Genomic DNA, 14,563 nt, shown 5'->3' with positions numbered 1-14,563 from the left:
GAAAGTGGTGAGCGGGTGGGTGGCAGAGGGTTACTGTTTTCTAATAAGACTTATAGAAATGGCTGCTTCTTTAAATTCTGCACATAGGTAGCTTTGAGAAAATTTAAAATTTTAACAAAGGGAAATGATGAGCAAATATAGCAAACACACCCAAACAAAAAGATACCAAGAGAGAAATGTTACTATAAATGTAGAATTCAAGAAAAAATAAGCACTTAGAAGAACAGTTATTTTTATTGATAAAAATTATGATCCACAGTGAGACTTAATTGTAATAATGCTTTATGCGATAAATAAAATAGCGTCAAGTTACATAAGGCAAAATCCATTAATAGTTTAAGTGGAGTTTTTTAACAAAAAAGACAATCCTGTAATTTGATATTGTGGCATATGCTATCAATCCACAACAGGTCTGGTAGGCAGAGGGCCAGCTTTAGAAGGGACGGTGCTTGGCTTACTGCTCTGTTATCACCCTCTTAATTTTTAAACAAGGGGTTCTGCATTTTCATTTTGCACTTTTATGTAGCCAGTCCTGAGTAGGCATAAATTAATAATTATATAGAGATTTTGCACTATATTATTTTTAAAGTTGAATAGCTACATTGAACTTTCTTCATATGAACAAAGAATATCAAATTATTTCCAGTGTCCAAGAAACATTTACAAAAATTGATGATATTCAATTGTAGAAGACGACTTTGATTCAATTCCCCAAAGCAAAAATTTCTGAGACCTCATTCTCTGACTATAACAATAAAAATAAAATGCTTATTTTTTTTAAAAAAGCTAGTCACTTCTATTTAGAAAATGATGACAAAAAGCTAGTTACCAAAGCTTTTGTGATGCGGCCAAAATGCTACCTTCTCAGCCTTTAAGTGAATCAAAGAAACTAAACACTCCAGTATATATATACTCATTTATAAGCATACACACACACACAGACAATTTAGGGAAAGTAGAAAGAGCTAATAAAAATAACATTAAAAATTAGAAAAAAGTAGTAAAATTAAAGAATCGGTGCTTTGCAAAATATATATATATGAGATATGTAATGAATATAAAAGATAAATCCATATAATTACAGATTATAGGTTTAAATAATTAAAAAGCAGAATCTAAAGTTATTTGTAAATATGTTAGAAAATCTAAATGAACTTAAAATTTCCTGAGAAAAATAGCTAATTTCAAAAAAACAAATATTGAGAAAGAAAATAAGAAAGTTACAAAGGAACTTCAACCCCAGAAGGCTCTAGGGCTATTTTACTTTACTGATTAATTACTTTAAATTTATAAGAAACATAAGTATCATGCAATAGGACTTAGAGAAAGAGGAAAAACTACTATTATAGTAATTTCACTTCAAAAAATCTTTACCAAGAAAACAATCGTAAATGTTTACATACCCAATAGTATTCATCACAGCATTATTTATAATAGTTAAAAATGGGCAGAAGACTTCCCAGGTGGCGCAGTGGTTAAGAATCCATCTGCCAATGAAAGGGACCTGGTTTCGAGCCCTGGTCGGGGAAGATCCCACATACCGTGGAGCAACTAAGCCCATGTGCCACAACTACTGAGCCTGCGTACTGCAACTACTGAAGCCCACATGCCTAGAGCCTGTGCTCTGCAACAAGAGAAGCCACCACAGTGAGAAGTCCATGCACCACAACGAGGAGTAGCCCCCGCTCGCTGCAACTAGAGAAAGCCTGCATGCGGCAACGAAGACCCAACGCAACCAAAAATAAATTAAAAATAATAATAACATAAAAATGGGGAGTAGGGGAGAAAGATATGTCTAAAAGTAAGGCAAAAGTTAAGTAAATTATGATATATCCAAATTGTGGGATATTATGCAGCCATATAACTAATGTTCATGAAAAAGTGTTTAAGGATGTGAGGAAATTATATTACTCTAAGTGAAAAAAAAAAATCAAAATGCTAGTTATCCACTTCTTGACACAATACTCACAGACTCTTTCTGGGTAAAATCATGAGTAATTTTTTTTTTCTCCTTCCCATTCATTTCTGCGATTTCCATATTGAACATTAATAATTAAAAGGAAAAAAATGAACTTTAATGAAATTTCTCTGCTTCCCCAGCTGAAGACAACGAAACAGATGACTTCCAAATAGGGCAAAAATTATGTAGTAACTTATGCTATTATTTACCAATTAAAAGCACGAATGTTTTGTAGCACTAATACCTCTACACTAATCACATCTTCTTCCTTTTAAGGCTAACTTGGCCAAGCAGGAGGGCCGTTTAGCAGTTGCCAACGCTGAACTGGGGAAGGCCCAGGCCCTGCTGGATGAGAAGCAAGCTGAGCTGGATAAAGTGCAAGCCAAATTTGATGCTGCAATGAATGAGAAAATGGTGAGGTTAAATACACAGAAATTACTAATACGACGTACTGAAATGTTACACAAGTATGTGTTGTGTTTAGAAATCCAGCAAATGTTTATACTGAAAAAATATTTACCTGAACGCCCTTACTCACTGGCTATGTCTGCTTATTTTGGATCTTCAACACTCCACATTCTTTTTTTCTGTTTTTAGTAATTATTTTCTATAAGAAGAAGCTGTGATGTCATACCTAAGAGTATTGACTTTGGAGTCAGAAAACTAGGTTTGATATCCAGTTCAGTCACTTACGAATTGTGCAGTTGGGGGTGATTGACGAACTTTATCTGTTAAATACAGATAAAGCTACAACCTTATGGTATAGGTTGTAAGCAGTGGTGGTCTGGTAAACGTTCAACAATCAGCTTGTCGGGGCGGAGGCTAGGGGGAGAAGAAAGCCTTGATTTGCAGTGTTTGCTGATTTCTGTGGTCTAGGTACCCCCTGCCACTGTCCATTTTAAGCCATCAATGTGACAAGACGACGCATGTATGGGAAAAGATGCAGCATGCCATTATATACTATTTCCACCATGCAGATGCAATGAACTTAACCTCAAGAGTATAGATAATATGAAAATGTAGTAAATAACTAGGAATTGATGAATTTTGATTATTTATTACCTTTAACGTGTTTATGTAATTTAGTTGTGAGCTATGTAATTTAATTTAATACTGTAATTTAATTTTTAATAATGGCTGTGTTTAACACCAGCTCACAAATTTTCTGAAAAATGTAACAACTGACTCTTTTGAGCTGATACAAGCTGGCTTCAGCATACTACTGTTGCGTAGGATTTTTCTGGGGAAAAAAGTCCTTTGTAAACTGCAAAGAACTCAGAATTATTATTAAATCCAAGAAAAAGGTATATTTATTGTTTTGAGAATATTTAATAGAAATACTATTTACGTTATGTGATTTGGATTCTCTCTTACAAAATGGCTCTTCTTGAAATTTCGTAAGGTAAAATAACTATATTATGAATGAATTACAAGAATTTAATATGTAAAATTTTACTGACACTATATTTTTAGATTATATTTATTTTGCAAATTAAGAAATTCCTCCATGTATTTTTATGTGTGAATATAATGGATGTTTGATTAAGCAATCTAAGAAGCTCTTTGAGACATTCTCCCTTTATGAATGTAGGATTTGCTTAATGATGCTGACATGTGCCGGAAAAAGATGCAGGCAGCTTCCACCCTCATCGATGGATTGAGTGGAGAAAAAGTCCGATGGACTCAGCAAAGCAAAGAGTTCAAAGCTCAGATTAATAGGTATAAATTTTGGTCTTTGATATAATTGCTTTCCTTCTTAGTCATCACCCCAAAGGCCACCTCTCTGTGGCATGGGGGAACATAAAGTCTCATTCCTTGAAGTGCTTTTCTCCTCTGTTTCCATATCCCCATCTCAGAATCCCATCATCTAAGAAAGTGCTTAGAGCTTGAGTCCCACACTCTCAGTAAAATGGAGAAGGAAGAAAACTTGGTGAAACATTTTTAACCTCAATTTTGGTTCAACAGTGTGGGCTTTCGGTGTGAGAATGCTTCTAATATTGTCTGGATTTGCCAGAACAATCTAGTTACTGGTTCCAGTTCTATACTGTTCACCTCAAGGATTTTGAAAGTGTGAATCAACAGTTTGTTCTAAATGGAAAGGTATCTTGGGCTGGTGTCTTCTGAAAACTGAAAGAGAGGGAATGAGAGGGGCATAGGAGAATGGCAAAAAAAAAAAAAAAAAAAAAAAAAAGAGGATGAAGAAGAAGTAGTGGTTAAATCAAGATTGAATCTGAACAAGACTAGGGCATGGGATGGGAAAAGAATGCTTTCCTCATCTGGAAGTCAAGCTTCAGAACCTGTAGGCTTCAGAAAGGAGCCTTCTTTCTTGCTCCCTGACTTACTCCGAATGAGGCCACCCCTACCCCGTTTTGCGCCTTTAGGCTCCTTTTTGCATGGTCTCTCCACGTCTGGCTGCCAAGTGTTAAGCTGGGAGCAAAGAAGGACTTCATCTAGTAACAAAACTGACTGGTGGCCTTTCAAACTCCTTACTGGGAGAACTTAAAATGTGTTAGTGATTCACTTTGTTTTTTCTTAACAGACTTGTAGGTGATATTCTGCTGTGCACTGGATTCCTTTCCTATCTTGGTCCTTTCAATCAGATATTTAGGAACTATTTGCTTAAAGATCAATGGGAGGCAGAGTTGAAAGCACGGAAGATTCCTTTCACTGAAAATCTGAATCTTATTTCAATGTTGGTGGATCCTCCAACAGTAAGTGTCACTTTCCTTACAGCATTATTTGAATTTCATTTTATTTCCTACTCACTAAGAAATTAAAGTACACCTAATTTTTTCTTTTTGCATTTAATTGAAAAGATTGTTTTGAAAATGCTAAAGTGTTACAAAATTTTTTTTCTTTGTGATACAAAAGTTCCTTTGCATTTTAAGAAATCTTACTTTCAAATTAATACCAATTGCACTGCTATGAGTGAAAAGATCATTTGTGAGTTATAGGCTTGCTAATACTGAGCTCTTCTAATAACCCTCCATTATTTACACCAGTCCTATTAAATCACATTTTCTTACAAACATTCTAGGAAAATGTAGGTGTTAGCTGGACGTAAGTACTGGTATTAACTTTCTTTTGATCATTAACCATCTTTTTGTAATGTCCAACAATATAATACAATAGCATGATCTGACATCACTGAGTAAAAGCATGCACTGCTGTACTAACCTTCCTTGCTGGGAATTTGATGCCACTGTCAATTTTTAGCATACCTTACAGAGCTCCTGTGGTATGAAATGCTTTCCAGGCAATCTGTATTCATGAGCTGCTTTTTGATCTGTAAATATGTTCCCCAGTTGCAGTTTCCCTAGGAAAGCCAAACTATTAATTTCAAGTTACCGCTATTTAAAAGTCAAAAAATAATCTTTTTCAATTCAAACAGTGTTCAACTGGTCCTTACAGGGAAGAGTAATGTATTGGAGATGCACTGGGCACAGGTGAGGGGAAGTGGCACAGGATATTCTTTGTCGATTGTGGCTTTTAGTGGATCTGGGATAATTTAACGAAGGTAGAGGCTGGTTGGCTCATTGCCTCTTGGATGATTTTGTTGACCACGTGGAGCCAGGCTGACAATTCCCTCTTGATTTTGAAAGGAAATATTAAGAAAAACGTCATTAATGAGTTCCTACCAATATAATATTTCATGTCCCCTAATTTCTCTGCCTCCAGCTATGCAATGTCCCTTCCCCCATGTAAGCAGAACCAGAGGGCCGGAAGGGGACGTTTCAGAGACTTAAAATTAACCCTTAGGGCTTACCTACTCTGAGGTCTCAGAATATTCATTATCTCCACCACCTCCAGCCCATCTGGATCCCACCACCCACCCAGTCTCACCATATTTCAAGTCCCTGCTGTTCTCTGAATGTTCAGCAACCATGCTTCAGAATCCCCAAATCAGGTTTAATATGCAATCAATTGACAATATTTCCTCATAAGTATGAAAACACAATATAAAGGACTAAACCTAGTCTTGGGTTACTAGAGAAAGGATTTATTAGATGATATATCTGTTTCTTTTAATTTGATGTTGTTTGGTTCACATTTACGAGTTTGGTTTTTTTTCTAGGTACTTGTTCCATAGTCTCAATGGGACAAATATGTCCAAATTTTAAATTCTTTTATATCGTGGCACTGTTAATCACTAACAAAAGCCTTCCTGTGTTCCTTTGAATGGCCACATCCATTTCCTGTTATTCAGATTGGTGAGTGGGGGCTGCAGGGATTACCAGGAGATGACCTCTCCATTCAGAATGGCATCATTGTGACAAAGGCCACCAGATACCCACTCCTCATAGACCCACAAACTCAAGGCAAAACTTGGATTAAATCAAAGGAAAAAGAAAATGACTTGCAGGTATGTACCATTTGGTGCATGGGAAAGTAATCTTGAAATCATGGCGTTTTCCGACAATTTCAGTTGAATCTGTCAGTCATAAAGTTGTCATCTCTATGATGATAATTGTTTGCTACTTTACACGTTTGAGTTTTGTAACAGTGATTTGGGACAAATGCTCTGATTATTTTCTCTCTTGTGCTCTCTCTTGATCTCACTCTCCTTCTCTCTGTCCATTTTTCTGGCTCAATTGCTTTTGCCAGTGTTGGATGTGGCCTTTATTCTGGTCCTTGAGTTTGGGCTTATAAGAAAATGACAAGAATAAGACTTGTGATTCCTCAGTTTAAGGCCATTTGCTCCAACCTAGCTTAGCCACTTGGTAGTACCACATAGCATTCTAGAGTCCAGTATTGGAGTTGGATTCTACCAAGGTGTTAATCCTAAGGTAGAGGTAGACAAAGGCAGGACTCCAACATCCCTGGCTCCTTTGGAGATCTTGTTACATGGATGTTTCAATTCAATATTACAATATGGACTATTCATTGTTTGCTCCACACTGTTCCCAGTTCCAAGCCTTCTGGATGCATAGTTTTGCTTGTACTATGTCTGCTTACCAGAATGTCTTCTCCACCCAACTGCCCACTTTGCTTACATCCCAGATAAAAATCTTAAACATTATTCAAAGTCCACATCCAATGCTACTTTTACCCAAACTTGCCTGAGTCCCCAGCTTAATATAGCCTGTCCTGACTCCTCACGCATCTTGTATTTCTGTTATGGACTAGGAGCCTGCCTTAAATTATTGCTCTTTGCACGTTTGTCTTTTATCTCTAATGTACCATAAACTTTTTGTTAGCAAGGCTTATGGTTTTACACCATCTTTATATTTTCTGTGCAGCTCTTTATATAGGGTAGTAATTTTGATATTTATTGAATTAAATGAATTAATCAAAGTGTGTCATCATTACAGGAAAACAAACAAACCCAGAAAAATCATGTGGTCATCTTGATAAATGCAGAAGAAGCAGTTGGTAAAACTTAAAAACTTAACAGCAATTCATGATAAAACTTCCAGCAAACTAAGATTAGGAGAGATCTTCCTTAATCAGATAAAGAGTATTTACAAAAAGCCTACAAGAAACACCATATTTAATGGTGAAACATTGAAAGATTTCCTTCTGAGATCAGGGCTTTGCAGGCACGTGGACACTGTCTAGCACTCTGGATCACCTCAAGATACTCCCACCTCATTAAGACTCCAGTCCGTGTTTACTTAGAAAACCCAGAAAAGTCCTGGGAAGTGAGCATAAGTGGAAGGGAAGAGTTAAGGGAAAGGGAGTCGATGAGAACGCAGTTCCTGAGGAGCTGTAGACACAGAAGTGCATGAGTGGCGTTCCTGCTCCTGAACCCAGCTCCCTGGATCCAGCTCAGCTATAACTTGTCCCTTGCTCCCTTGCTCCCTTCCTCACTCCTCTTGTCTCCCTTGGCTGTTGATCTCCCTGCTCATCTTATTCTTATTTTTCCTGATTGTGTCTTTCTCTCTCCATTTCGGCATTAAACTCATTGATAGCCTTCAGTCATGTCCTTCCTGTTGCAACCCTGTCCCAAGAAGCTTCTTGAGGAAGTAACAGAAATATGCCAGAGACACTTCCTTATTTTAAAAACCATCAACTGCTAGGATGTAAGCAAATTGAACTGCATCCTTTTTACTCAGAAAACATTATTTTTCTGAATATGTGGATAAGCACATACACAAACACAAATAAAAGAAAATAAAATGAAACAAAACTATTATTTCTGTGCTTGGGAAGGAAGGCAAAATGAAAAATGAAACACTTTATAAATGAAAAACAAAACATATTTTATATGTCCAGGGCTGCATCAAGGCCATCTTCAATGCCCTCTCCAGCACCTACAGCTCTGACCTCTGGAAAGAGAATGTATTCACTTAATTCCCCTATAAAGAATTCACTGACTACTTTGTAAAGCCTGAATGCCAGAGTATCCGTGCAGGAGATAGAGGCTCTTGTGGTGGCTACCACAAGCATTCCTCCATGAGAAGAATCAAGTGAATTAAACCTGAAATTATGACTCTAAGATAGTATTTCAAGTTTACAAAAGATATTGAAGGTGGTTAAAGGTAATCTTTAATAAATTGACAATTTGAAAATTATTTTTTTACTTGGTGTATTAGTCAGGGTTTCCCAGAGAAACAGAACTGAAAGGATATCTAGGTATAGATATATAGAAAGAGTTTTATTATGAGGGATTGGCTTATGGGATTATGGGGTCTGAGAAGTCCTAGATCTGCTATCTACAAGCTAGAGCCCCAGGAAAGCCAGTGGTGGTGTTGCAGTCCAAACCCTAGAAGGCCTGAGAACCATGGGAGTCAATGGTGTAAGCCTCAGTCCGAGTCTGAGGTCCCAAGGGCAGGAGAAGATGGATGTCCCAGCGTAAGCAGAGAGCAAATTGGCCCTTCCTCTACCTTTTTGTTCTATTCAGGCCCTTAATGGGTTGGATGATGCCCGCCTACATGGATGGGGCCCATCTTTTCTTAGTCTACCGACTCAAATGCTAATCTCTTCCAGAAACAACCTCACAAACACACCTTGAAAAGATGTTTGCAAGCTATCTGGGCATCCCTTAGCCCAGTCAAGTTGACACATAAAATTAACCATCACACTTGGGAAGGACATCACAAAAATAGAGTTTGCGTCTTGGGGAATAGAGTAGGACAATTACGTTTAGTCTTCCTGGGACCTTGTTTCATCTTGTTTAAGTAAGCTAGTTGAAGCTCTTTGTTTAGATTCATTTACCTTATCAACTCATAGTAAGGTCTTTCGCAGCACATCATTTATATAAATAAAGCTATCCATCTGGGGGAAAAAATTCCTTCGTGTGCAGGATATTTTGTTTTAGTTATTTCCTTTTTAACCAAAACAGGACAAAGATAGACTTATTTAATTTTGCAATTCCACACCTTTTTTCGTTGCAAGTGGGAGATAATATTTTTAAATTTCACTCTCCTAATCACCTGCTGTCCCAGTGGATCTTCCTTGCGTCTTGGGATCGGCACTCACAGTAGCATAAAGGCAATAGTTGAATTCAGAGGATAGCGTATAAGAAGGTAGAGGGTTGAGGACTGAACCTTTGGGAATCCTCACACTCAGGCAGGGGGAGGGATCACTGGAGAAATAAAGAGTTCAAAGCCAATTGGCTAATGCAAAGATCAACCAGCCCAGTGTGTCTATTTTAACTAATAACAAACATTGATCTAAAACTGGGGGGCCCCACCAGGCATTCAGAATTCTAATTTTTTTTAATGTAAAAATATAAAAAGTGAATGTATTAAGTCTTTTAGTTTGATTTTATGCAAAGTATCATATTCTTATTTTATGTCACTCTTAGAGACAGAATACATGGATGGACCCTTAGTTTGACTCAGTGTATCATTTTTGACATTCCCATGCTTATTTTTTAATCATTTATTAAACACATTCTTCTCAGGTGTCCTGAGAAGATAAGTGAATATCACAAAAATGCAAGTTAGTTTGCTTTATCTGAATGATTGTAGCTATGTAAGTTTAAAGGATTAATCCTTGATCACTTCTCTTCCGTCTGCTGGAGCAGAGCTCTGACCTTCCATCTAAGGAATGCCACTTGATTCTCCTCTTTTGATCTGAGAGACCCCCATTACACACCCAGGGCTTCCACAAAGTCATGACCCACCAAGTTTTGAAAATTAATTTTTGTTTGTTACTTTCATTTTTATAAGTAAGTCTTCCTATACAGTCCTTAGAATTCTTAGTCACTTACCCAACATATCTCTGGTTTCCACTCAGGAACAGGCACATTCTTTGTAACATTTATATAGCAATGAACTCTTTATTTGTAGATAACCTCTCTGAACCATAAGTATTTCCGCACGCATTTGGAGGACAGTCTTTCCTTGGGCCGACCCCTTCTCATTGAGGACATTCGTGAAGAGCTGGATCCAGCCCTGGATAATGTATTAGAAAAGAATTTCCTTAAATCAGGCACCACTTTCAAGGTGAGCTTCGAAAAAGGGGGAAAAAAAAGAAAAGGAAAAGAAGAAAAGAACAATGGTGACATCTACTTATCTTTTTGAGCATAGCAGTGAAGACAATTTCCTTCAGGTGGTACTATTTGACACGCTGGAAAAAAATTATTTCCAAACTCATATTCAGTGTTCCTTTTTTAAAAAATAGTATATAAAAAATACAGGGGGACAACAATATCTTGGTAACAATAGCCGTTTATCCAAAACTAACATATTAAGGAAAGGCATCTTGTCATAATAATAATAATATATTAGTGTTACACACAAAATATGTACATTTTAGCAGCTCTGAGAAAGTTGGTTTTCGAGCCATGTATACATCTATACAATGAAGCCTGTGTTTCCTCACTGGATAAAATGGCATTTTTAGTTAAGTCTATGGACATTGATTTTATTTCTCTCTTTATAAACTTTCAATCCAAACTCAGACTTTGCTGGAAGCAGTGGAATACAGTTCCCGATCATTGGTGATAACATGCATTGTTTTCAATGCAAGTGTCTCTTTTTTAATTGGTTTCATTCTTTACTTTTAGGCTTCTGTGGTTTTATTGGATGACAGCATTTCTGACTGAGATATTTTTGCTTTGGACAACTTAATTTCATGAATATCAGTGAATAAGAATGCCAGTTTTCTCATTAAGCAAAGACAGATTTATTCAGAAAAATTTTCTTCATAATGTGAATTCTTTTATATGCCATATTTAATATGGCAAAAGAGGTTGTAGTGTGTCCATTCCTGAAGGCCTTTTAAAAGACGCAGATTCTTATCCGCAATGTGAAGGTCATGATGCCTGAGAAGTAGTGCCTTAGCAATGTGGTTCTCAATCACAGGAAGCATTAAAACTAATTAAAATTTTAAGTCATTTTAAAATGTTATAATTTCCACCTGAGCATTAGGTAGCAAACCCAGTTGTTTTCAATACACTGAAAATTGTGGTGTTTAAGATAAGTGTTATCTTTCTGGGGAAAAAAGTTGGCATTTTTTTCTCTGAAAATTTCATTAACCCTTTCTCTTGTCAAATATGCTTCAGATATGACGGTGAAATGCAAAAAGAAATAACACTTCTTTTTTTTTTTTCACTTCTTATAAACACAACAAATTTCCATAGCAGGAAACAATTTCCTCAGGTGGGAAAAAACAATCAAATATGAGGCATGTCTGAGTTTTCCTTTATTCAACATTTGTTTTGGACAAATTTTTCATTTAATTTGCTTGGTGTCATGGCTTAAAAACATTTTCAGGCAGGACCACAAGTCTAAATTATTCTAATGGAATAGGCTTTATTATTTAAGATCACTGATTAAAATTTTACAACTGATTTTTGTAATTCATTCATTTCACTGCACTGACTTTTGATAAACTCTCTCCTAAACTGAACCCAAATTTCTTGTCTTGTCCTTTAAGCTGTTTGTAATTTAATATTTGAATTGATGTAGGTGAAGGTCGGAGATAAGGAATGTGATATCATGGATACATTTAAACTTTATATTACAACAAAGTTACCAAACCCTGCCTTTACCCCTGAGATCAATGCTAAAACGTCAGTCATTGATTTTACTGTTACCATGAAAGGACTTGAGAACCAGTTACTAAGGAGGGTAATTCTAACAGAGAAACAGGTAATAATTTCTCAAGGTAAAGAACTTCTACTTATAATAAATTTTAATAAACGTTTTAAATGTATTGGGAAATTGTTGAGTATATGGAAAAGAAAAAATTGAGCAAATCATAGTTACCTTTGTTAGCATAAACATTTGTTTTGTAGTCTCAAGTCCTGTTGAGAAATCATGTAACTCACCTCTCCTCCAACACCAAAACCACACGTGCACACACACACCACTCTTTCTACTTCTGACTTTAAAGCTTTGGGTATGTTGACTTTCATATCTATCGCCCTATGGATGAATAGTCTTGGATACACCTGGAAAATTCAATAAAATAATGATCCTGGAAAAGAAGAACTTGCTCTGAATGAGTATTGTTACCACTATAGTAGTTTCAACTACTACACTGCAATAGTAATTGATAGTACTTGATTGTAATTGATAACACCACAATCTAATAATCTAATGATCTAGAGAGCCATACTTTTATCTTAATTAAATGAAACTTGCACTGAAGCAGAGAAATTAAGTATAATTGAGGGTTCTGATAAAACAAAGAAAAAGTTAAGGCTGGAAGATTTTAAGAGACTGATAGATTAAGTTTTAAGATAAAGCTCAGAAAACATTAAATGTTATGTATAAAATATAATTTTATATATTTTCATTGTATAAAATATATTTATAAAATCTGAGAAAGTTTATATTTGCTAAAACGTAATTAATGTTAGTATTAAGGTTTCAAGGAAAAGGCAAGGTTAGAAATAATAAGACCAGAGATGCATAAAATGGGAGGGTGAGAGAAAGAATGGCAGAAGACTTAAGGAAAGGAGGAAAGGAAGTGATATGAACAGATGGCTACAAATACAGAGGAAGATTCAAAAAGGAAAAGAGAAATGATACTGACACCAGATAAATAGAGGGCTCAGTAAAAAGAGAAGTAAAATCCTACCTGGTTAACAAGAAATGGCTAACTTGGGGCAGGCCCTTGAAAGGCAGCCAGTCTGGTGGAGTAAAAGGAGCCCAGTTCCAGCTTCCACTCTCATTAGCTGATTTTTTTTCTTTTAATATTTATGTATTTATTTATTTATCTTGGCTGCACCAGGTCTTAGTTGCGGGCACACAGGATCTTCGTTGTGGCACACGGGATCTTTAGTTGCGGCATGCAGACTTCTTAGTTGTGGCATGCATGCGGGATCTAGTTCCCTGACCAGGGATCGAACCTGGGCCCCCTGCATTGGGAGCATGGAGTCTTACCCACTGGACCACCAGGGAAGTTCCCCCTCATTAGCTGTTTGATCTTAGTTTCCAAGAAACTGCCCAGGGCTTATGCAATCTAGAAAGGGAATCATCTCACTTTCACAGTCTGGCAGAGAGCATGGACCCCTCAGTTCACTGCCTCGATCACCTCTTAGGGCCATGTGGTATCAACTGTTGAAAATTAGTCCTTCCTTCTTGGTCTACCTGGTGCTGTTGGTCTGTTCTGAGATGGTGCCTCATTGGTCCAGATCCCCCATGCAGGCTACACTAACTTCTGTAAGGCAGCCCACACCACCATCTAAAGTACACTCCACGTCCCCAGAGCGCCCCATGCTCACTCTTCTAGGCCTTAACTTCCTCTTCAAGAGATGCACTAGGATGCTAACACCAGCCTTGCTGGAAAAAACAAAGTGCACACTTAATCTGCAGGAGGACATCCTGACTGTGATGTTTAACCCTCCTAACAATCCTGCTCTTACACCCCCATTTTACAGATGAACAAATGGAGACCAAGGAGAATAAGGTCTTAACCCATAAGAGCACATAGACTTTCCACCCTGCCAAGCCTCGTAGATAAGCTCTACAGTTCATGCTGTAAAACTCACAAGTCGTCCATTGTACCATGATGCTTGTTTTTCCATATCACACTGAAAAGGACGCTAACATGATTTCATTTTGTCTACATATTTCTATACTGCCACTGTTGGGATGACTGCTTTAATGAAGACAATTCATTAGCTATTCTCTGCAAATACAGCCATGATCTTCATCACCACCCCATCAAATACTGCAAGCCACTAGTACAATGGCAGTATACTAGTCTTGGAGCTGGGGGACAAGGATATTAGGCTCATCCCTTCTAGTAAGTAGCTGTGTGTATTATATTGCCATGTTATTTGGAGTTAATGTTTCTGGGTCCTCAGTTTCCCCAGATGTAAAATAAAGTTGTTGAACTAAATTCAGTACACTTCAATTTAACAAATATTTATTAGGTTGAGTCGCTTCTCTGCAAAGCCTCAAGATAAGTGCTGTCAAGGATACAAAAATGAATAGGGGATAAACACCAAGGTCCTACTGTATAGCACAGAGAACTATATTCAATACCCTATGATAAACCATAATGGAAAAGAATATAAAAAAAGAATATATATATATATATATACATATATATATATAACTGAATCACTTTGCTGTACAGCAGTAATTAACACAACATTGTAAATCAACTATACTTCAATTTTTAAAAATTAATAGGACAAGTTCCTGCCCTCTAGATGCACAGAATCTAGTTGGAGGGATATAGCTGACACATAGATTG

At 36.8% G+C, this 14,563-nt stretch overlaps 1 protein-coding gene across 1 annotated transcript in view; it reads left to right on the top strand.

Moving 5' to 3' along the window:
* The window catches only part of DNAH8 (dynein axonemal heavy chain 8), a gene marked incomplete at its 5' end in the record, with an annotated part of 322,388 nt that overhangs the window by 204,000 nt on the left and 103,825 nt on the right, over nt 1-14,563 (top strand). The window contains 6 exons of the mRNA XM_082664076.1: nt 2,237-2,374; nt 3,552-3,679; nt 4,500-4,671; nt 6,168-6,323; nt 10,198-10,353; nt 11,821-12,003. Coding sequence (XP_082520202.1) covers nt 2,237-2,374; nt 3,552-3,679; nt 4,500-4,671; nt 6,168-6,323; nt 10,198-10,353; nt 11,821-12,003 — 933 coding nt within the window. The remainder of the gene's footprint in view (nt 1-2,236; nt 2,375-3,551; nt 3,680-4,499; nt 4,672-6,167; nt 6,324-10,197; nt 10,354-11,820; nt 12,004-14,563) is intronic.

Source organism: Grampus griseus (assembly GCF_964374135.1).
Source record: "Grampus griseus genome assembly, chromosome: 10".
Taxonomy (NCBI): Eukaryota; Metazoa; Chordata; class Mammalia; order Artiodactyla; family Delphinidae; genus Grampus; species Grampus griseus.
The sequence above is the reverse complement of the archived record's forward strand: the minus strand, read 5'-3'. Positions and strand labels throughout refer to the sequence as shown.